Source organism: Pseudorca crassidens, chromosome 13 (assembly GCF_039906515.1).
Source record: "Pseudorca crassidens isolate mPseCra1 chromosome 13, mPseCra1.hap1, whole genome shotgun sequence".
Classification (NCBI taxonomy): domain Eukaryota; kingdom Metazoa; phylum Chordata; class Mammalia; order Artiodactyla; family Delphinidae; genus Pseudorca; species Pseudorca crassidens.
Window position 1 is genome coordinate 78,921,579 of NC_090308.1, and position 24,267 is coordinate 78,945,845.

The following is a 24,267-nucleotide window of genomic DNA, read 5'->3' on the forward strand; positions in this document are numbered from 1 at the left end:
CAAAATTAAGCAAATTTATAAAAGATTGACTCTGTTCATTCATATCTTGATGTGAGAGGCTGATAGGTGGAGGGTTTATTTTTGTTTTTTTCTTAGTTTCTATCGTTTTGAAACTACTAACCCTTTTATGATTTTATGGTCAGAGTCAGGCCCTCATGCACAGGGGGCAGAAATGCAGGGTCAGTCTGCTTTGGGTTTCTTTTGCATCATTTGTTCTCAAACTTTAATGTGTGTAAGGATCACCTCGAGAGCTTGCTAAAACACAGTTTCTTAGCCCCTTTTCCACTGATTCTGATTCAGTACGTTGAGCCCATGAATATGCATTTCTAACAAGCTGTTAGGTAATGCCAGCGCTTCTTCTCTCAGCCTCTCATTTTTAAGCAGGTGTTTGGTTCCTGAGTAGCAACCAGTGGGCCCGTGTGTTTCCTTGGAGTGGAGTCTCTGACCATGCACGTGGGTGGGCATTCCAACATGCAAGCTGAGGCGATCAGCATTCATTCTGCTGGTGCTGTGATTTACCAGAAGGAGCCATGGTAATGGGCAGCTTGTGCATTGGCAGGTGGCCTTCCAGCCGGCTGTCTCCTCTGTCCCCCTCCCCAAGCAGGTGTCCTGCATGGGCTGGGTTGTTTTTCCATTACCCTTTACAATGCTATGACCAATCTGTGCAAAACAGTTCCAATCCCATGGTGCTTCCACTTTCAGGAAGCAGAATTCTTGGAGGAATGATTGCCAAGAGCTCTGTGGCGTTAGACACAAAGTTGGAGTTGATTTAACTCATACAGTTTCTTCACCCCTTAGCAGTAATGGATTCTAGCCGTTTGCAAGGATTTTAAACACACAGATACACAAATCTTTGATTACAAGGGATATTGAACGTTATTCTACTTCACATTTCTGTTAAACGCTTTTATACCTTTTTCTTTATTCATTTCTGTCATTACTTCTTTCAACTCTGAAGATAAGGATTTTTATTATCTGTAAAAGCTTTTGTAACAAATAATGGTCCGTTACACCCAATACTGTCTACCCCTTTGCTTCTCAAATTTTTTGCATACAAAAAATTTTTATTGTATGTAGTTAAACCAATTTCTGTTTTCTGTGTGATTTTTTTCCCCTCATCTTCCGTTTTACATTTAAGCTTAGAGTGCCTACTTTTTCTCCTTTTGTAGAAATTTGATGAATATTACTACAGGTTTTTCCTGGTGGGATTTTTACAAAATCATGAAATATTTTTGACTGTTCAACATTTGGAGGAAGAGGATTATGCTTAATACTTGTCCAGTTTTCCAAAAATTATTCAAAACTAAGTTAGTAAATGATCCTGTTCTCTATCCTTTATACACGTTAACATATTGAAGTCTTAACCCCCAGTACCTCAGAATGTGACTGTATTTGGAAATAGGGTCTTTAAAGAGGTAATTAAGGTAAAATGAGGTCATGTGGGTGGGCCAGTATGACTTTTTTTAATAAGAAGAGGAAATACAGACACAGGTATGTGCATACACAGAGGAAAGACCAGGTGAGGACACAGCAAGAGTACGGCTATCTCTGCAAGCCAAAGAGAGAGGCCTCAGAAGAAACCAAACCTGCTGACACCTTGATCTTGGACTTCTAGCCTCCAGAACTTTTAGAAAATAAATATCTGTTGTTTAAGCCACCCAGTTAGTTATTTTGTTACAGTAGCCCTAGCAAACTAATGCAACATTTAATATCTAAAAAGGGTAGTTGCTCTGTCATTCTAACTTTCAGAATTTGGGAGTAATATTAGCTATATATTTATTGATAAGAGCTTGTATCACATACCAGGCCCTTGAGCTAAGCACCAAAGTAGGATTCTTAGAGCCTAAGTAAATTGCTGACATCACAGAGCTAGGACTTGGGGGTGGGTGAGAACCAAAACGTTGAGTCTAGGATCTTACCTCTATAATACACTTTCCCATGTGCTTTTATTTTTCTCCACAGCTGAATTTCAGCTCATTCTCTTTGTGTGTGTGTGTGTGTGTGTGTAAGTGTGTGTAAGAGGAATTAGAATACACTTAATTTGTTAAGACTCCACAGTATTTGTTATTCTATTGAGGGACAAGACAATGTTTTTTTTTCCTAACAAGTTGCTAAGGTAGAAGTATCTACTAGTACCACACTGAAAAATAGCATTGTTGATTTTTCTGATGATAAACATACTTACATCCTCAATATTTTTAAATAAGGCAAGATAAAAAGTATTAAAGTAATTACTCAAAAAATCTCACTGCTCATATGGTCCTTTCAAGTAACTTTCCATTACTCCAAATATTTCTCTATAATTTTAGTAAACATCTTATTTATGTATAGCATTCCATTCATACCAAAACCATGTACATCCGCAGTGTGAAAAGATTCATCAAACAATACAAAGGGGACACATGCATGTAGCCAGCAGCCAGAGAAGAAAAGATATTACCAGGACTCCAGAAGCCCCCATTTTTGCATCGTCCCCAAGGATAACTACTGTTGTGACTTAACTATAAATGGACTCAATCTAAGATTTGTCCATGTTGCCAGCAGGTGTCGTTCCATTGTATGAATAAACCTTAATTTAGTTTTCCATCCTGTTGATGTGCATTTTGGTTGTTTCCTATTTGGACTTATAATGAATAGGGGTACTATGAAAATTGTTGTACATGACTTGGTGCATGCATGTGTGCATTTCTCTTGAGTATATGTCTGGGATTGGAATTGCTGGATTATAGGACGTGCATAAGTTCAGGTTGCTAAGGTGATTGAACCAGTTGACTTTCAGCAGTGTATGGGACGTCGAGTTGCTCTACATCTGTCAACAGTCGATTTTTATTTTGGAGAATTTAAGTATTAGTGCTATTGCACTGCAGTTTTAAAAAATCTAATCACTTAATTGGTTCCATAATATAAAATTGTGAGTGTACAGTTCGCTTTCTTTTTTAGTAAACTTACGAGTTGTGCCACCATCAGCAGAGACCAGTTTGGGAACATTTCCATCACTTCACAAAGTTCCCTTATGCCTGTTTGCAGACAGTCTGCTGGCTGTCTCCACAAAGTTGCCTTTTCTGAACATTTGAGATAGGTAGAATAATATTCAATGTAGTCTTCTACCTCTGACTTCTCTATCTAGTTGGACTGTTTCTGCTTTTTGATTGGGGGATTTAATGCATTCTAATTTAATGTAATCATCAGTATGATTGGATTTCTGTCTGCCATTTTGCTTTGTTTCCCATCATGTCTTTTTTTTTCCTCCATTTTATGTTAGATAAATTTTTATACACTTTTTTTTTAAGATTTAATGTTATTTGTTTTTGACTGCATTGGGTCTTTGTTGCTGTGCATGGGCTTTCTCTAGTTATGGCGAGCGGGGGCTACTCTTAGTTGCAGAGCGTGGGCTTCTCATTGCGGGGGCTTCTCTTGTGGAGCATGGGCTGTAGAGCACAGGCTTAATAGTTGTGGCACAGGGGCTTAGTTGCTCCGTGGCATGTGGGATCTTCCCGGACCAGGGCTCGAGCCCATGTCCCCTGTGTTGGTGGGCAGATTCTTATCCACTGCGTCACCAGGGATGTCCCTGTGTACACTTTTAAAGTGATTTTTTTTCGCCTTTGTTTTGCCTTAGGGATTAATAAAAAACTCATTACATTCTGCTTCAGATTAGTGAAAAGGAGGGAAGGAGGAAGGAAAAACAGTTGAATAAGTGGAGACACTATGTTCTTAGATAGCAAAGTCAAGTGTTGCATGTTTGTGGTCTGTTCTTCCCAGAACTCAGTGCAATTCCAATTATAGTCACAACCAGTTTTTAGGGGCTGAGGCTGTAGGATGAGAGTCCTTAAAGTCTGATTTTATATGTGATTCAGAGGGACCCAAAAAGGCTATAATAAGGGTTTTTTGGGGTTTTTTTAAAAATAAATTTATTTATTTTTGGCTGCGTTGGGTCTTTGTTGCTGTGTGCGGGCTTTCTCCAGTTGCAGCAAGCAGGGTCTACTGTTTATTGCGGTGCACGGGCTTCTCATTTCAGTGACTTCTCTTGTTGTGGAGCACAGGCTCTAGGCACGCGGGCTCAGTAGTTGTGGCTCATGGGCTCTAGGAGCGCAAGCTCCAGTAGTTGTGGAGCATGGGCTTCGTTGCTCGGTGGCATGTGGGATCTTCCTGGACAGGGCTCGAGCCCGTGTCCCCAGCATTGGCAGGCGGATTCTAAACCACTGCGCCACCAGGGAAGTTCTTCTATAATAAGGTTTTAACTAGGGTCTAGTAAAATATTCTGATTAGGTAAATAGGGCAGATGTGTATTAACTAAACCGAAGTACGCAGGTGGACATAACAGAAATAGCCTGTCACTTATGCTCCACAGCTATGTTCCCAAGATTTCCAGAGAACCCATAAACAGCTGAAATTGTATTCTTTGATACCTTTAGTGAGCACACTCAAAGACACTGTCCACACTAAATTATTTGCTACCAACCAGTTTACCCTGCCCCCAAAACGTGTAGACAGGATTCACTCTTCTCAAACTGCCTGCGGTCTTCTTTCTTGCTTACAAATCCTGCTCTTATTTTTTGATGTTTCCTCATGGTTAGATCTAGGTTATATATTTTTGGCAAAAATACTGGGTAAATCATATTGTGTCCTTCTCAGAGCATCACATCAGGAGGCACATGGTTTGTTTTGTTTTTTCCCCACTCTTAGTGATATTTTAAAAGGCCATGTTTTGGTTAGAAGTGTGGAGTTGAGAAATTCTGATGAGGGAAATAGTGCCAATCTGGTGTAACTACAGTGGAGTGGCAGGAGGACCTGGGACAGACTGTCAGCGTGTGCTCTACAGCTGAGCCCAGACGTTTTCCACACAGTCTGTCAACAGTGAACCTTTTTCTTTGGTGCCTCTAGTCAGCCTATTCAAAAACTGTTCAGACTGGGGCTTCCCTGGTGGCGCAGTAGTTAAGAATCCGCCTGCCAATGCAGGGGACACGGGTTCGAGCCCTGGTCCGGGAAGATCCCACATGCCGCAGAGCAACTAAGTGCGTGCGTGGCAACTACTGAGCCTGCACTCTAGAGCCCGTGAGACACAACTACTGAAGCCCACATGCCGCAAGTACCGAAGCCTGTGCACCTAGAGCCCGTGCTCCTCAACAAGAGAAGCCACCGCAATGAGAAGCCCGCACACCGCAACGAAGAGTAGCCCCTGCTCGCACAACTAGAGAAAGCCCTTGCGCAGCAACAAAGACCCAACACAGCCAAAAATAAATAAATTAATTAAAAAAAAAAACTGTTCAGACTGACCTCTTTACTAGCCCTCATACATTTTACCTGCAAAAATGTACAAATAAGAGTCACTGTTTCCAGAATTCTTTAGTTTTTTTAACTTTAAATAATTGAAGTATAGTTATTTATAATATTATTATTAGTTTCAGGTGTACAACATAGTGATTCAATATTTTTATAGCTTATACTCCATTTAAAGTTATTACAAAATAATGGCTATATTTCTCTGTGCTGCACAAGAGATCCTTATTGCTTATCAATTTTTTAAAAATATATTTATTTATTTTTGGCTGTGTTGGGTTTTTGTTGCTGTGTGTGGGCTTTCTCTAGTTGTGGTGAGTGGGGGCTACTCTTCATTGCAGTGCCCAGGTTTCTCATTGTCGTGGCTTCTCTTGTTGTGGAGCACGGGCTCTAGGCGCACGGGCTTCAGTAGCTGTGGCACGTGGGCTCAGTAGTTGTGGCTCACGGGCTCTAGAGCTCAGGCTCAGTAGTTGTGGAGCACGAGCTTAGTTGCTCCACATCAGGTGGGATCTTCCCGGACCAGGGCTCAAACCTGTGTTCCCTGCATTGGCAGGTGGGTTCTTAACCACTGCGCCTCCAGGGAAGCCCAGGAAGCTCGCTTACCAGTTTTATACATAGTAGTTTGTATCCCTTAATCCCATCCCCCATCTTGCCCCTCCCACTGCCTTGTCCCAACTGGTAACCACTAGTTTGTTCTCTGTATCTGTGAGTCTGTTTCTGTTTTGTTACATACATTCGTTTGTTTTATCTTTTAGATTCTACATATAAGTGATAACAGTATTTGTTTTTCTCTGACCTATTTCACTAAGCGTAATACTCTCTAGGTCCATCCACATTGTTGCAAATGGCAGAATTTCATTCTTATGGCCAAGTAATATATCATTGTGTGTGTATACATATATATATATACACACATATATATACATATATATATATATATATACACACCACATCTTCTTTATCCATTTTTCTGTTGATGGACACTTAAGGTTGCTTCCATATCTTGGCTATTGTAAATAATGCTGGTATGAGAATTGGGATGCATGTATCTTTTCCATAGGAGACTTCTGTAGTTTCTGCCTTCGTTCCTTGACAACTTCCATGAACGGCCTTGGGCCTCAGTTCCCAAACAGAATCTTCCTATCTAATCTCCATCTTCTTTTAATGGGTAAAATACATTCTTTTGTGTATATAGTATCCATGTCGTTTAAGGAATAAAATGAGCACTACAGCATACCTTAATAGAATAAGATCAATATTTTGGGAAGCCATCTGTATACACCTTTTCCCTCAACTAATTTTGTATGCATTTTAATAAATTGCAAGACTGCCAATTGAACAGTGAGTAGGTTAGCCCTCTCAGATATTAAAACACTGTATAAAGATACATAGTTAAAACAGTGGGGTAGATAGAAAAAATGACACACATGGACGTAAAATAGACTGGTAATCTTGAGTTTGGGTGAGTAAAGCCAAAGTAGCTTTCGTACCATGTAGTATGAAGATAATCGGCATGGCTATTTTGTAGGGCAGTTTGGCAATATAAAATCTGAAAGGGGCTTATTCTTTAACCAGCAGTTCCACTTCTAGGAAGTTCTCTTAGGGAAATATTCCAACGTGGACTCAAGGATGCACGTAGAAATTCAAGACAGCAGTTTGTAATTGAGTAATTGGAGAAACAAACTAATCAACCACTAAGGGAAGGGCTAAATCAAACGGTACCCATCCTGAGAAAAATCAAGCTGCTAGAAGAAGGGGAAAAAAGGTGTGTACAATTACGTAAAAGTGCAAGTTAAACTGTTACTTCCGTAAGACAGTAAGCTTGAAACGGCAGATAGGAAGGTCTGGGGACTTTGAACTGGGTGAAAACTTGGATGTCACTGGTCCATGCCCTGCTTGGAGAGGAAACCAGTAAGGTTTTTTTGTTTTGTTTTGTTTTTTAAATCAACACTTTATAGGCATAAGGAATTTTACCTAAGTGTCATCACATCTAAATGCTTTTATTTAAAGTTCAGTCTCCTTTTCTTGGCTCATCTCCAACCAAGGACGTTTACTGTATCTTACCATTTTCTTTCATAAAATCATCTCAGACATGTCTATGTGTGTATATATAGGGTATATTAAACCTAGTTTCGGGATAGTCACAGACTCCTAAATGTTCCATTGGTTTGCTACCTGCTGTTCAGTAATCTTTCTTGTAAAGGACAGAATTTGATGCTCTGGTCATGTGGGTACTACCCAGAGGGGGGAAAAAATCAAGATTGAGTCTTAATTCTACTCTGATGTAGCCTCAGTTGAAACTTTGAGTCTGCATTGATTTTGAGTCTAAATGTTTAAGGTTCACTCAGCCTTGCCTCTTCTGAAAATAGTTAATAGCCTATTTGTAAATTCAGCTTTGCATCTTTATTTCCCTTGTTATAAACTAAAGGCTTATTCAAAATTGGAGTCATCATTACTGGTGACCAAAGGGTCTACAATAGACATACCACTCCCTGCTCTTTAAAATTAGGTTTCCTTGGATTTTTAAAATGAAAATTTTCATAGCACTAAATTGACTTGTGCTATTTAAAAAAAAAAATCCTAACACCCAGCTGTCAACAGTTTACTTCTAGCCAGGGCACCAGCATCCCAGCCAGCAGCCAGGAACAGGAAGCCAAACTGATAGAGATGCTACTTCTCTCTGCGGTGGTACTCATAGTACAACATGTGAGTGTATAAAGTTAACATGTTGTACATCTTAATTTACACTGTATTATATGTCAAATATATTTCAATTTTAAAAAGTGACAAGGAGGGCTCCCCACTGCTGCGGTTACTAGTTAGCAGGGAAGAGTCACCAGCACTGCTTGTGTCTCGCTGGCTCCAAACATCACTGGAGGTCGAGTGACCCGGGCAGGACTTGGAGATGACAGCTGCGCTGTCCTGGCCATTTCAGTTTTCCCCTAGTCGCCAGCAGTTGCCCGAGCTGGGAAGTCTCTGCTTGCAGCGCTATGATGTGCCCACCCGTGAGGCCCGTTGAAACCAAGTTTTCGCATCCCTTGTCTCTGAGTAGAAATATCTCAGGCTTGGAAAGGTTTCCCATGAGGACAGACTCCACGGCCGGAGAGGTCCCTCACCTTGCAAAGCCAGATGCGCGTGGTGAAGGAGCACAGGGGAAGCACCTGCCCGAGGCGCGAGAGACTGCGGCCCCGGGCGGCTAGAAAGCTCTCACCTGCCTCTGGGTAGAAAGCCACCTGGAGCAGATAGTGGTTGCTGGAGCGACGTGCCTGTCTCTCCCCTTCCCCCTGCCAATTAACAGACGTTAGGGAAATTCGATGCTTTATTAGAACTCTTTAGATTCGTGTTTGCAAACATTTAACAGGGAGTGGCGGGGAGCGGGGAGGCCAAGAACAACCCACACCATTCTTTTCTCAGCTTCTGCAGCAGGATAGGGTTCCAGGAGGGGCTTCCACTTTGACCTTGCCTGGCTCTCTTGCTCCTGGGCCCGAAACGCGTTCAGAACCTGGTAACCGGACCCTGGATAGCTTCGGGGAAGCTCTGGGTGGCCGCCTCCCGGGCTGCGCCGGGGGACCGCTGGGTGGCCGCCTCCCGGGCCGCGCCGGGGGACGGCTGGGTGGCCGCCTCCCGGGCAGCGCCGGGGGACCGCTGGGTGGCCGCCTCCCGGGCCGCGCCGGGGGACCGCTGGGTGGCCGCCTCCCGGGCCGCGCCGGGGGACCGCTGGGTGGCCGCCTCCCGGGCCGCGCCGGGGGACCGCTGGGTGGCCGCCTCCCGGGCCGCGCCGGGGGACCGCTGGGTGGCCGCCTCCCGGGCCGCGCCGGGGGACCGCTGGGTGGCCGCCTCCCGGGCCGCGCCGGGGGACCGCTGGGTGGCCGCCTCCCGGGCAGCGCCGGGGGACCGCTGGGTGGCCGCCTCCCGGGCCGCGCCGGGGGACCGCTGGGTGGCCGCCTCCCGGGCCGCGCCGGGGGACCGCTGGGTGGCCGCCTGCCGGACCGCGCCGGGGGACCGCTGGGTGGCCGCCTGCCGGACCGCGCAGGGGGACCGCTGAGTCCCGCCCTCCCGGGCTTCGCCGGGGCACAGATGGGTCGCCGCCTGTCGGACTGCACTGGGGGACCGCTGGGTGGCCGCCTCCCGGGCAGGAGGCTTCTCAGAGCCTGGAAGAAGAGCAAAGAGAGGAGGTCGCACCTGTGTCCCACATACTCTCCACATAAGGAGTTACCCCTTCGGGCTGCAGGGCTGGGAGCCCGGAATCTGAGAGAACGAGGTCAATTTGCTCCTCTGGATCCCTTGCAAAGAGGAAACCTTCTTCCAGTCGAATTAAGAGGATGAGACCGCTGCCCCGGCACAGCCAGGACGCACCAGAATCCCTCCCAAGGAACCCGGGGCCTGCCTAGGGTACCTTTCATTGTTCCCGGCCCCGTACTTTGCGCCCGGAGTTGGCGGTGATAGTCAGCCAAGTTCATGATCATCGTGTATACATCCTTCTGGTAATAAGGCCGTCCAAATATCAAGATCTCAGCCTCGCCGTCCGGGTCCCACTGATTAACGTGAAGCAGGGTCTGCGACACACACTCGACATGCGGGATGTGCTCTCCGCCCAGGCCTGCGCAGGAAGCAACGAGGTGCTGAGCAGTGGGGCCTGGGAGGGGAGGCAGCGGGGGCCCGGATGCGAGCCAGAGCCGCGAAGAGGCTGCCTGGGCGCGGCCAGCCTGCGGTGAGGGGCGGCCTAGGCCTCACCGCTCGGGCCCGCTCACCGAAGATTGCTTCCACCAGCCAGGCCTCCAGGTGAATTGCCCTCGGACTCTTCAGGTACTCGGAGTGAAACCAGTAGGGCCGCTTGGTGAGGTTACCGAGCACCTCGAAGAGCGTCCCTTCTCGCTGTTCCAGCTGAACGAGCGTCGGAAACCTCTTGGGGGCGGCCATGCCACGGCGAGCCTCGCAGGGGGCTGTGGGTCCGCTGCCAATCGCCGGCCGCGCGTGAGACACGGCGCCGCAAGGGCCCACCGGCCTTATATCCAGGGCTTTCGGCAAGCCCCTCCCCCACCCGCGCCCTCCTCATTGGACTCTAGGCCTCGCCTCCGAAGCCCGCAGCCGGGGCTTCTTCCCTGGAAGGCGCAGCTGCGCTGGGGCGCGCGCCCACGGCGCTCTCGCTGGGCGGTAGCATCTGGATCCTGCCGCTTCCCCGAGCGCCAGGCTGGAGGCCACAACCGGGAAGTTGCGGAAGCCTTAACTGTGGACGCTGGGCGGCCAGGACAGCCGCGGAGACGTAGGGAAGATCCAACGTCGGGCCGACAGCTTTCAGAGGAGCGAATCGGTATTTGCAGATAGCCGGGTGCCTTTCAGACAGTTCTAATGGGACCAGTTTAGCGTTCCCGAGGCGTTGGAATAAATTTTAATGGAAAACCTAATTAAGTACGTCGGAAAAACAAACGCTCAAGGAGCAGAAAAAGGTATTCGGAGGCCAAAGTAAGCCCCTCCCCACTTCCTCCTGAACCCTGACCACTGAGCACCCTCCCCAGATGCCACTGCATTTCACGCTTCGGCCTTAACCTGTTAAGAGACGGCTGCGCACACCCAACAGCGCCTGGTCCGTGTGGTTTGCGCCCCAGAGGGAAATCCCTTGAAAGTAACACGATTATAGCTCCATTTCTTGATTTTTCTGTCCAGCTGAAAGCATTGCCTATTAACTGCTGCCCAGGAAGATGAAGGTACATAGCTCTCCCACCAGTGGTTGGCGTATCATGCCCAGATCCAGCGTCCAGAGAGCCTCGGAATTCAGTCAGGCTCCTTGTTTGCTCTGTGGCCAAAGAAGTGCATGAGAAATTTGCAGGCGTCTGACAGGGTTAAAAGTCTTCAGACCTAAGCAGAATATGAATTAGGAGCCAAAGAAGGGCTCCATTCAAAGGATCCATTCAAAGCCTCACGGATGGGATAGACTTATAAACGTCCGTGGGTAGACAGAACCATTAGGAGAGTGTATAACTGAAACCCAAGAATCTGGGCTCCGTCACCACCTCCCCTGTAGGTTCTGGGGGCCACTAACATAGCAACTAGAAATTGACATGTGAGGCCCCATCAGTGTCACCAACGAGAATCCAATTCAGGAAGCATCCCCATGAAAATCTCTAGTCTGAAATCTGTTTCTTATATCAAAATGATATAGGATGATTTTTTTTTTTCCTTTGGCCACACAGCATGCTGGATCTTAGTTCCCCCACCAGGGATCAACCCCTGCCCCCTGCAATGGAAGCACAGAGTCCTAACCACTGGACCCAGGGAATTCCCTAGACGATGATATTTTTGTTCCTTGGTTGGCCTAAGAGGATACTGGCAGTTCTATGCATGTTAATGTCATGTGTGTGTGTGTGTGTGTGTGTGTGTGTGTGTGTGTGTGTGTGTGTGTAGAGATCCTTTACTTCAGTGAAGTTTCAGAATTGGGTAAAGAAATGCTTAAGAGAATTAAAACCATAGTATTTGTAATTGTGTTAAAAAGGAATCTGTCATTTATGTAAAATCCTAGAATATGCAAACTAATCTGTAGTGACAGAAATCAGGGAGTGATAGTCTGGAGATGGGGTGGAGAGAGGAAGGGAGTGGAAAAAGGCACTAGGATACTCTCGGGGGATGATGGGAATGTGCATTATCTTGATTACAGTGGTGGTTTCACTGGATGTGTCTATATGTCAAAACTGGTCAAATTGTACACATTTTAGTATAAGCAATTTATTGTACTTTAGATATTCTCCAAAGTGGTTTAAAAAAAGAAAGAAATCCATATACATGGTGTTTTAGGTTCCTGTAATATTTTAGATAATTTAGCATATTAGAGAGACAGTTTTGCAACTCCAATTTAAAATACATAATTAAGTAATGGATTTAGATGTGTGACTTTAAGATGAAATCCTAGTTTATATTCAATATTGGATCACTGAAGAGAACTTCAGGTTCAACATATTAATGTTTCATTTATTTGGTTTGAAGGTATTAGTAATTGGGAAGTTCTTATTTGTTATTTGATTAAAGTACTTTGCAATCCTTTTGCCATGTATGAGGATGTTTAGTTAATTAAATATGTCAGTGGGACCTTGTGCCATTCAGAGGCCATTAAACATAATTGTTAAAACTTTCTAGGCTTATGAATAGCATAGTAAGGTTTGAAAGTAAAACTTGAAAGCTTAAGGGAGGACTGGTGGTTTGGTTTTTATAATTTGAGAAAATAAAATATTAATTTTCAAAGAAGTCTCTAAACACTCTTTTGAGTGCACAGAAATCACTCTCACAGAAATCATTCTCAACATCTTTCACTGTCTTCCTCCAGCTTACCTAGACTCATCAGACCTGGTATCCTCCCAGCTCAGTTATACAATTTTGTTAGAACAGTATTCAAGTTTATACTATTGTGGTCTTGTAAACAATATTCATAGCTGCATATAGTTTACTATGATTTCTTGCACAAACTTTTGTTTTTCTTGATGTTATAAATTCCTTCTTTGTTCAAATACTGCTTTTTATTTTTTCAAATGCTTATTTGTCTATGTACTCCTTCATTCCCAGACTCTCCCCAAATGTGTAAATGTCTCTCCAGGACTTCCAGTGGCAAAGCAGGCTCTTTATCAGTTCATCCTCACAGTATTGCTCCTGCAGTCTTTTTTTTTTTTTTTCTTAATTGAAGTATAGTCGAGGTACAATATATAAATTCCAGGCGTACAACATAGTGATTCACAATTTTTAAAGTTATACTCTAGCTTCTGCAGATGTAACTGCTTTTATCTAAGCCAGCTGCTCTCTGGCACGCCCTGTGGATTACTAGAGCCTTTTCTAGTAAGGCTTTCTGGATGCCATGACTTACTTTTTATTCTTGCTTGTTTTTTTTTTAAATTTATTTATTGTATTTTTTAGTTTTTTTGGCTGCGTTGGGTCTTCGTTGCTGCGCGCAGGCTTCCTCTAGTTGCGGCAAGCGGGGGCTACTCTTTGATGTGGTGCATGAGCTTCTCATTGCAGTGGCTTCCTTTGTTGCAGAGCACAGGCTCTAGGTACGTGGGCTTCAGTAGCTGTGGCACACGGACTTAGTTGCTCCACAGCCTGTGGGATCTTCCCGGACCAGGGCTCGAACCTGCGTCCCCTGCATTGGAAGGCGGATTCTTAACCACTGCGCCACCAGGGAAGCCCGCTTGTTTTGTTTTTTATATTTTGGAGTAGTGGTGATAGCATTCAGGCAAAAATTATTAAATTGATACAGGTATAATCATCTTCAAGATGATCCTCGTGGTTCCTAGTGTAACTTATCTTTCCTACTTTCTTTTTTTCTTTTTTTTTTCCTGCTTTGTTTCTGATTAGCTTCCAGGAAGCTGGGAATGAACTAACTGAATTCCAGGAAGGAAGAAGAGAATTAGAAGCAGAATTGCAGGAAAAATTGGTACAGGCTGAAGAAAGAAATAGACACTTGCAAGCTGATAACCAGACTGAAATATGAAGTGGAAGCATTCAAGGTAATTGTGGTAGTAGAAGCTGGTATCTACTGTGCCGGGTTGATGAAAATGAGAAATACATTTTTTCAGGTGGAGCTTAAGAGCAGTGGGCAACAAAAAAAAATGTAAAAACAGGTTGCAAGTGAATTTTTGAAATAAAATGTTTTATTTCATGGAACCAAGGGAAAGGTGCTTTAGAGTTTAGAAGTTCACTTGGAAACCTCGTAGCTGTCAGTTTTCTAGCTATAATGTTCCTAGGTATAATATTGTATCTCTGTAATTTTCAAAGGCTGTCTGATTATTTGACAATAGATTGCTTCATTCTATAGTACTTGAAAATTGTACATATATGTGAAATATGCATTTATTTCATCGTTCGTTATCTCCTCAGTTTTGGAGTCTAGTTTGGGTTAAAATATTAGCTTTAAAACGGAATTTTCAGCGGTAAAAGGATTAATCCCTTTCTTTGCACTTCACTACCTGCCTTAGCCAAATGCTTGGGAGTGTTTCTGTGTCCAGAGAGTGGGTGGGTTTGGAAGGTGGGGAGGTCCGGTAAGGATACGGAATTTGGACTCTGAGTGTTAGTCTACCCTGGGCTTACCCGCGCTGCATTTAGCCTGAGAATCCAGAGGTTCCCACACCAAGTTCAGGGTTTTTGAGGCAATGCTTTCATTATTTTACTTCTCTTCAGAGAGAGACTTCCTTTCATTTTGATGAAGCCAGTCCTCTGTCATTTCCTAAGGAAGAATGCGTGTCTGAAAATATTTTCATTCTATTTGCACAGCTAATTGGACATTTGGCTATAGATTCTTGACTAGAAGTAATTTTCCCCTCAAAATTTCATGGTTTGCTTCAGTGTCCCCTAGCTTCCAGTGATGCTTTTGAGAAATTTAAGCCTTTCTGATTTTAACCTCTGGGAAATGTTCTAAAATTAGTTTGTTCATCATTTTTTCGCATCTGTTTTGTCTTACCTCTTTTTAGAATTCCTGTTTATTCAAAAGTTGGCTTCTGCATCCATATTCTTCCTTTTTAAAAATTTTTCACCTCTTTGCTTTACGCTGTTTGGGGTTGTCTGGGAAGCACTAAAGCTTGGGAACTAAGTGGAAGCCGGAGCATGGGGGTCTGTCTGCACCAGACATGGGCTGAGGGCGGTGTGCAGTCTCAGGTTTTCCCGCCAGGTTCTCCACTGGGTTGGCCGCCCCTGGAGAGGTTGCAGGCCCATCTCTGCGTTCCTTGCAGCTGTCCTGCTGCCCACAGTTCGTCCCTGCACTTGGAGCTGGTGTCCCAGACCACTTTGCAGGTGAGAGTGAAGACAGGCCTATGTATTTATGACCATTAGCTTGGCTGGCTCTCTAGCCCCAACGTCCCACACAGAGCGGGCTGGGCGAAGGGAGGGAGGGGCCAGGAATGGATCCCCAGCCTGGATCCCCTTGCCTCCCGTCCCCCCAGCCGGAGCCCACCCCAATCCCTCACAAGACCGAAGGCCAGAAGCGGGTCCCCCGAGTCCCACATGGTCCCCTGGGCAGGACACCGCTGGGCACACAAGACTGAGGGCCTGGTCCTGGATCCCATGATGCTTCTGCCCCGGGAGTGTGGCCAGTGAGTATTCTCACTGCTTCTCCAGCTCTGGAAACGGGCCCTCAGGCACATACATTTATTTCCCTCCTTGTCTGAGCCTGGAGGAAACACTTCTTTGTTAAGTTTTGTACTGCTTGGGCAGGACGCATTTTTCTCTTACCTTAGCAGGAGAACCAGCCTTGAGTGGGTGGAGACATCACACAGTCCAAGGTCGCAGGGAGGGTGGACTTTCAGTGAACTTGGGAGATATCATTTGAAAGAAGCTTTCTGCTGTACAATGTGTATTACAATTCTTGTATATTTAAATACACAATACCTTTAGCCCACTCATTTACAAGTGGGACAGCTTGTCCTAAGAAAAATTCAAGAGAAAGACACGGATAAACAGCTCCGAATACTTTGAATATTTCAAAGAACCTAAATATTTACCATTTAGGAGACTTGGTAAATGTAGATATAGATCTACATTTATGGTTATGTAAAAATGTATGTTCGCAGTCTATTCAGTGAAAAAAGGAAGCTGTGAAACAAAATGTATACTATTACTGATGTTAAATAGACGTAGTTAATGCAGATAATTAAGAAAATCCAAAACAAACTCTAATGCTTCCCCCCTCCTTTTGGTTTCCTTTCAAGTGCAAGGCTCTGTAAAGCATTCTCAGAACACAGTATTAGTGAGTAACTCTCACTCCTCTGTTCCCCTTTACCCCATTTTCCCCCTACATTTAGTGATCTGTTGTCTCTTTACTGCTACTAAAACCTTGAATTCCACAGGAATGAACATTTTGGTTCTCTTGTCCCTGCTGTGTCCCCAGCGTAGAGTAGGCACTCAAATACAAGCACCACGAAGACAGGAATTTTTGTTTGTTTGTTCCCCAGTGCATCCTCAACATCTAGAATAGCATCGGCACCTAGGAGGCACTCGGTATATATTTGTTAAAGAACGTCCATCATAACTGGCAGCTTCCTCAGAATCTGGTTTGTAGCATCCATCATGAACAGGACTTCTGTGAGTGGAGAGGAAATCTAACTATTTGTACTAGGTTAAATGCCAAGGGTATTATACTACTTATATAAGTCTTAATATTCCTTGAAAACTAAATAACTGCTTCCATAGCTATTAAAATAGAACTTATGAATTTAGCAAAGTGTTATTGAACCTTTAAATGCCTTAACATTGATAAACGTATTCAAATATTCATGGATTCTTCATTGAAATGTCAATTTTAACATAAATTTGCTTCCAATGCTTAAAAAAACAAATTACAAACAAATCAGGATGGTTATAAGAATTATTATCCCAACTACACTTAAATAGGGTACAAAAACTGATATTACCATGGATTTAAACTTTCTTATTTATCTATATTTTATTCCAAATTAATTATTGTACACTCCTTGTGTATGTATTTTTTTGAGATATTTATCTTTCTAGCACTATGATAATCTCATCAGACCCAAAAGGGGAAGGAAGGAAGACTTCATTTTAGACTCTGCAGGTTGTCAATGCTTAATATAACATATGCCTTTTAAAGTATCTTGAATGGATAATATACATGGTCCAAAGGCTATACAATGAAGTCTCTTTTCCTCATTTAAACACTCTATCTTTTCAAAGCTCTTCTATGCAAATACAGAGATATATGTACATATATGCTTTTAAACACAAATGGTAGCATACAGTACACAGTTTGCAGTATCTTTTCACTTAACAATGTATCTTGAGGATGGTTGCATATTGAACCTGACTTCACCTGAGATACTACAAATTTACTTCTATTTTTCTTTCTCATGCTACAATAGAAATTTCATGAGGATGAGGACTTTTGTCTTTTTCACTGCTTTTTATTTTTTAGGGCTTCCTACATTGTAAATATGTATTTATCTTGTTCATGAATCTTTACCTTGTATTCTGTGTTTTGCTTTGATCAGACATGCTGTTGCAATATATATCCTTGTACATGTGGGAGTATATCTATAGGATAAAATTCTAAATGCAGACCTGCTGGGTTAAAGAGTTTTAACATTTCAATGGATAAGATGTTGCCAAATGGTGCCCCACTGAGATTGAACCATTTTTACAGCATTATACCATTGAAACTTATTTTTAAAGAAAACCAGTACATATACATTGTGTTCCTTCTTCAAAAGACATCATTGACAACAAGGACCTACTGTATGGCACAGGGACTCTGCTCAATACTCTGTAATAACCTAAATGGGAAAAGAATTTGCAAAAGAATAGATACATGTATGTGTATAGCTGAGTCATTTTGCTTTACACCTGAAACTAACACAACATTGTTAATCAACTCTACAACAGTATAAAATAAAAATTAAAAAAATCATTGATGGAAAATGCAGGGAATGGGGTGGAGGTGGGAAGCAGAGCACGTGAAATGGTGAGACTTCCTAGGACATCACGTAGGACGATGCTTGCTTCAACCCAGTCCTACAGCAGCAATGACCTTTAACATTCGGTTATAAGATTTTCTCAAAATGATGTATTGAAATAACTCAAGTGTTCAAGGTTTTAACCTTCCAGAGTTTGACTTAACCAACACTGAAATTCTGCCCTTCATATCCTAACAAAAATCCGCTTTTGCAAGAGGATATTGAGGAATGTTGGAGAAGTAGCCACTTTAAGAAGCGGAAATCGAGCTTCCCTGGTGGCGCAGTGGTTAAGAATCTGCCTGCCAATGCAGGGCACCCGGGTTCGAGCCCTGGTGCGGGAAGATCCCACATGCCGTGGAGCAACTGAGCCCGTGCGCCACAACCACTGAGCCCGTGAGCCACAACTACTGAAGCCTGCGCGCCTAGGACCTGTACTCCACAACAAGAAAAGCCACCGCAATGAGAAGCCTGCGTACCGCAACGAAGAGTAGCCCCTGCTCTCCACAACGAGAGAAAGCCTGCGCGCAGCAACGAAGACCCAAACCAGCCAAAAATAAATAAATAAATTTATTTAAAAAAAAAAAAAAGCAGAAATCATGCTACCATAGAGGTGGACAGTGGGAAGGCGGCATCTGTGGGGCGCCGAGTGGTACCCGGCTGGAGAAGAGGAAGACACTCAGCCCCGAGTGGAGCAGGATTGGGTTTTATCTGGGATCGCGCGGGGGGCACAAAACTGGAGGCTCGAGCCAGGCTTCCACAACCAGCGCTTACCAAGGACTGCACAGTCGTACTCCCTCTGGCAAGAGTGTCTCCGGTTATTAGAAGTCTTCCAAGGAGACTAAGTTCCTCCCTTGGGGGAAATCTGCACTTGGCAAATTGTCTTAGTGAATACATATTGTTATGTTCCTTACGGAGCGGGGGAGGGTTTTAAAAAGGCAGAATGCAGCAACATAAAGGGGCTCAATGAAGGGGGAGAACGTGTAGCTGCTGCTTGTTCCAGGGATTGCTGAGTTGAGGCTGACATCTCCTTCGCTTCTAGGGGCCGCGTGGCTGGGCTTCATTACCAGTGGCTCCACTGGGAGGTCCCCGGGGACAGCGACAAGACCCTGGAGAAACGAGGGGACGGGAACCCGCGGGTCCCCGACCGCGCGCAGAGCCGCCCCAGGGTTGGGTGGGGGCGACTCCGGGCCGGTGCTCTGGCGCCCCTGGGACCTGAGCTCGCTCTCGACTGCAGGTGGTTTGTAGGAAAAACTGGGGCCACGTGTCTCTTGGGCGGGGTGTTTCCCCGTGAAGACGCCGAAGACCAGCGACTCTTCCCCGGAATCGTCCTAGTGGCGGGAACCGAAGTGGCGTCTTATGAAGGGACATGAGGCTTCTAGCCTCATCCGATTTAAAACGCGATCTCCTGAGCAGCTCTGTTCCGGGAAGAGTGTGCGTTTCAGGATTCCTTTCTAAGGTCCGGAGTTTGGAGAGAAAGTGATTAGATCTGGGCAGACACCGCCCCGACCCCGACAGTTCCTGGCGCCCAGTTCCTGGGGGCCGGAGTCGCGCGCCGTCCAGCGCACCCTGTGACCGGCTAAGAGCGTGGAAGGACGCAGGGGAGGAGGGGCGTCAGGGCCCACAGGGTCTCCCTCTCCGTCTCCGTGTCTGCTCGGACCCTGTGGGTCACCTGGCTCGCCCTGCGGGCGGCGGCCCTGGCGGCCGGACCTCTGACTTCCCGGGTGGCAATCGCGACCCTACCCTCAGGTCTCAGGTTCTCAAGGTCCGGACTGGGCTGGGACTTGGGGCGGGACAGAGAGGTGTCCTGTTCAGGATCCGGTCCCACGAGGGCTGGGGCAAGTCGCCTTACTTGGTGTGAGCAGGAAAAAAGGAAGCGCGGGGGCCAGGCCCTCCCCTCCCCGTCACCTCCCCGCACCCCCTACAAAGACCCGAGGGACAGGCTCCCCATCTTCTCTCGCAATCGCTACCACTTATCCCCTCGGTGGTCTCTGCAGTCTCCTGGCTTTAAATCACATGGCTATGCCAACGACGCCGGACTCACTTTCCCAGCCCCTCAGGCTTCCCTGTAATTAATCATCAAGTTGCCCTCACCGCGCTGTGAGCACACCTGCTACTCCTGTGGTCTTCTCCGCATCAGTTCACAGCAATGCCGTCTTTCAGAGTTTCCAGCACCAAACCTTGGAGTCCTTCTAAGATTTCTCTTTCTCTCTCTATTTTTTTAACCCAACCCTTCAACAAATCCCCGTAGGTGGAACTTCAGGGTGTATCCAAAGTCTAGTCACTTCTCACCAGCTCCCTGCTACCACGTGGTCCAAGCCGCTCCCAGCTCTCTCTGGGCACTGCAGCATCCTCCTGTCTGCCCTCATCCCCCTTAGGTCTCTTCTCCAACACAAGGGCCAGAGGAATTCCATCGAAGGGAAATTAAACTGAGTCCCTTAAACACTGAAAGGCTGCCTGTTTTTCTCTGAGTACAGGCTGAAAGTTCTACAGCGGGATCCCCGCCCTCTTTGATGTGTCCCCACTTTTTCTAGTCCCAGCTCCAGTTCCTTAGACAGTACCCCTACCCCGCCCCATGCTCTAGCTTCAGGGCCCTTGAACTGTCCCTCTTCCCTCATGAGTGTGTAGCTCGGGCCCCTTCCAGTCCCCACACCACCACTAGTATCTTCATGACTTGTACCTGGTTCTCAGGGAGACCTTCCATGTGCTCCGAATTTGAACTCACAACTTCACCCTCCTGACTTGTTTTCATTTCTTCCAAATTACACCCTTATCCAACCAGGTATATATTTTACTCAGTCTGGCTTACGTGTCTGTTTCCTCATCACCAGCACTACTACCACTAGACTATGAACACGGGGATTTATTTTTCTGGGTTTTTTTTGGCTGTGCCAGGGGGCATGTGGGTTCTTAGTCCCCTGACCAGGGATCAAACCCTCACCCCCTGCAGTGGAAGCACAGAGTCTTAACCACTGGGCCACCAGGGAAGTCCCCAGGTTGTTCTGTCAGTGGTTTCTTTTTCTTGCTGAATAATAGTCCATGGTATAAATGTACCACAGTTTGTTTATCTGTTCACTTGTTGAAGCGAATGTGTTGTTTCCAGCTTTCGGCTATTACAGGCAAAGCTGCTGTGAACATTCATGTGCAGGGTTTTGTGTGGAAATACGTTTTCATTTCTCTTGGGTGTATAGCTAGGGGAGGAATTGCAGGGTCATGTGGTAATGGTATGTTTAATCATTGGAGAAACTATCAGATTATCTCTAAAGTTGTTGTACCATTTTCCCTTCCACCAGCAATGTATGAATGAGTGATCTAGTTCTCTGAATCCTCACCAGCTCTGGGGTTGGCCCTGATTTTTATTTTAGTCGCTCTGATAGTTGTATACTGTTTTAATTTATGTTTCCCTAATAGCAAATGATGAATATTTTTTCATGTGTTTATTAGCCATCTGTGTATCCTCTTCACTGAAGTATCTTTTGCTTATTTTCTAATTGCATTGATTTTTTTCACTCTTGAGTTTTGAGAGTTCTTTATATATTCTTGATATTAGTCCTTTGTTGAATATAGGATTCGGAAATATTCTCTCCCAATTGTAGTTTGCCTTTATTTTTTTTTCTTTTTTTGCTGCACGTGGGATGTTAGTTCCCTGACGAGGTATCGAACCTGTGCTCTCGTCAGTGAAAGTATGGAGTCCTAACAACTGAACCACCAGAAAATGCCCATGCCTTTTCATATTATTAACAGGCTTTTCCACAAAACCTTTAGGTGAGGTCCAATTGATCGATTTTTTCTCTTATGGGTCAACCGTTTGGTGACAAGTCTAGGGACTCTTAGCTTAACCCTAGTTCCCAAAGATTTACTCCTATGTTTTCCTGTAAAGGTTTTATAGCTATACATTTTACATTTAATCTGCCAACACTGCACAGTCTTGATTACTATAGCTATATAGTAATAATTAAATTTAGGCACACTGATTTTTTTTTTTTCAAAATTATTTTAGCTATTCAAGTTCCTTTATTTTTTCATGTAAATGTTAAAATAATCTGGCCTATATCTATGACAGAACCTTGCTGGCACTCTAATAGGAATTGCATTAAGCCTGTATATCAACTTGGAGAGAGTTGATGCAGAACAAGATGGAAGCAAAGCGGGTTCTGTGCCCCTGAAGGCTGGGGAGAATCTGGGATAGAGAGGAAGCAGTGAGGGATTAGACCTGAGGCGTCACACAGGTTTGGAAGCACACTGTTTCTCAGAGGCTGAGGATACAGGTGTACCTGGAAGGAACAGCACACTTTGGAGGCTGCTAACCAGTTTCCACAGGCCTAGTGTTTCTTTTTTTTTTTTTTAAAGAATATTTTATAAATTTCTTTCTTTATTTTTATTACTATTATTTTTGGGGCTGCACTGGGTCTTCCTTGCTGCATGTGGGCTTTCTCTAGTTGCGGCGAGCGGGGGCTACTCTTCGTTGCGGTGCGTGGGCTTCTCATTGCGGTGGCTTCTCCTTTTGCAGAGCACAGGCTCTAGGTGCCTGGGCTTCAATAGCTGTGACACGCGGGCTCAGTAGTTGTGTGTTGAGGGCTCTAGAGCGCAGGCTCAGTAGTTGTGGCACACAGGCTTAGTTGCTCCGCAGCATGTGGGATCTTCCTGGACCAGGGCTCGAACCCCCTGCCTTGGCAGGCGGATTCTTAATCACTGCGCCACCAGGGAATCCCAGGCCTAGTGATTCTTACAGGTATTTTGTTTTACCCACACCATTTTTTCCTTCTACCTAAAAAAAAAATTTATTTTATATTGGAATATATTTGATTTACAACGTTGTGTTAGTTTCAGGTTCTACCTTTTGAATCAGGTGCCAACATTATAAAATTGGGAAATTTCACATAAAAATCAGAATATCTGGGCTCACATGCCGGCGTGGCAATTGGCCAATGGCAATGGATAATCCCCTTTCTACTTGGGGACCTGGAGGAGGGACCTGGTGGGGGGCTGGAGGGTAAGGCAGGCTGTTTAAGGGATTCCCTCCTGTTGAAAATGGATGGCGGCCAGCACATGCTGTTATACAGAGCTTGAGAGAGCGTGCACTAGATGACCTGCTAATTACCTCACACTTTTCTATCTGCTGGTTTTTACGTTCTAGACGTGGTTTTAGGTAGATCGTGGAGGTATCAATAACCTTGCTACTCAAAATGTGATCCATTAACTAGCAGCACGAGCAGTACCCAAGAAACTGAAAAATGAGGGATCTTAGGCCTGCCCCAGACCTACTGAACCTGCATTTTAACAAGACTCCCAAGTGCCTCTTCTGTACATTCAAGCTTGAGCAGCGCATCTCTTAGTACCACAGGGTGTGTTGTCACCTAAACATCCAGGGAACAACAGATCCTATTTGGTTGGTGTACTCATTAAAAAACATTTAACTTTGAAATACAGTGTTTTGCAATAAAGTAACAACTGAAATCTGGATGCTGCAATTGGGAACCATTTTTATTTTAATCAAGTGATTTTTTTTTTCAGGTGTTCAAGGGACATTTTTTGAAAAGCAGTAGGTCAGTAAATAGAGTATTAAAAATTCTCCTGTCCTTTTATCTCTAATTCTTTCTGTGTCCTTTTATCTATAAAGGAAGCACTCGCAAATAGGTTTAATGAGCCTAATGGTTTATTCTGATTTGTTCAGGGCAGTAGATAAATGGACGCCAACAAAATCAGATAGTAAATTTGGACTGAGTATCATAGATAGAGCCGTAATGGAAGCAACTTAAAATCGTTTGTAAATAAGATACAGAGTTCGACATATTCTGCTGGAGAGTTCTCGCTATACTTGTTCTCAGGTCGTCCCCTCCCTCAGGCTTCAGGATTCAGACGCACGGTGCCCCCTCCCTCGCGGGTTACACTGAGACCTAGGAAATGGGAAGTCCCCACAGTCGTGCAGGGCTGGAAGCGGCCGCGAGAGGCCGCTGTGGCAAAAGGGTGGCTCAGTGAGTGTCCCTGCTCATTGCTCTTGGCCCTAAGCCAGCCTGAGATCAGCTGCCTGGCTAGGCGTCCAGGAAGGGCGGAGTCGCGCTGAGACTGTGCGCCAGGCTCGCTCATCGGCCCTTGGGAATCCCCAGAGCCCCGTGGAAAGAGCTCATCCTTTCCGCCCACCGCGGCCTGCACGTGGCCCAAGCCGAGGCGGAGCAAGTGGAAATGGAAGAGTGCGTCGGCCTCCCTGGCTCGCACTGCCGCGGAGGCCTGGCAGGCGCGGGTGGTGGCCGGAGCCCGCAGGCTCGCGGGGCCGCCGGGGACGCACGTCGGGGTGTCGCTGCTTGGACCCGTCTTCGGAGAGAGTCGGGCCGGGGACTTTCCAGGCGGTGGGCCTCGCGCCTGGGTCCCTGGTCGCCGTCCTTGCTGGAGTCTGCGCTGCGCTTAGGGCCGGGCTTGCGGGCTTCACTCCGCCCGGCGTGACCCCCACTCGCCACCCTCCCTCCGACGGCGCTTTGCGGGGCGCGGCTCCGCGCCCGCTGTCCTCTCCTCAGGCTCCTCCCGAGGGGGAACCAGGGACTTCTGGACTCGGCAGTGC

The 24,267-nt window shown here is 45.6% G+C and overlaps 1 protein-coding gene across 1 annotated transcript; it reads right to left on the reverse strand.

Moving 5' to 3' along the window:
* Positions 1 to 8,594: 8,594 nt before the first annotated feature.
* On the reverse strand, positions 8,595 to 10,288 carry KHDC3L (KH domain containing 3 like, subcortical maternal complex member). Its single transcript, XM_067702905.1, has 3 exons — positions 10,029 to 10,288; positions 9,674 to 9,877; positions 8,595 to 9,428 (listed from the first exon to the last, which is right to left on the reverse strand). Exons 1-3 carry the CDS (start codon positions 10,195 to 10,197, stop codon positions 8,773 to 8,775), a joined length of 1,029 nt encoding a protein of 342 aa, XP_067559006.1. The 5' UTR covers positions 10,198 to 10,288; the 3' UTR covers positions 8,595 to 8,772.
* Between the last annotated feature and the right edge of the window lie 13,979 nt (positions 10,289 to 24,267).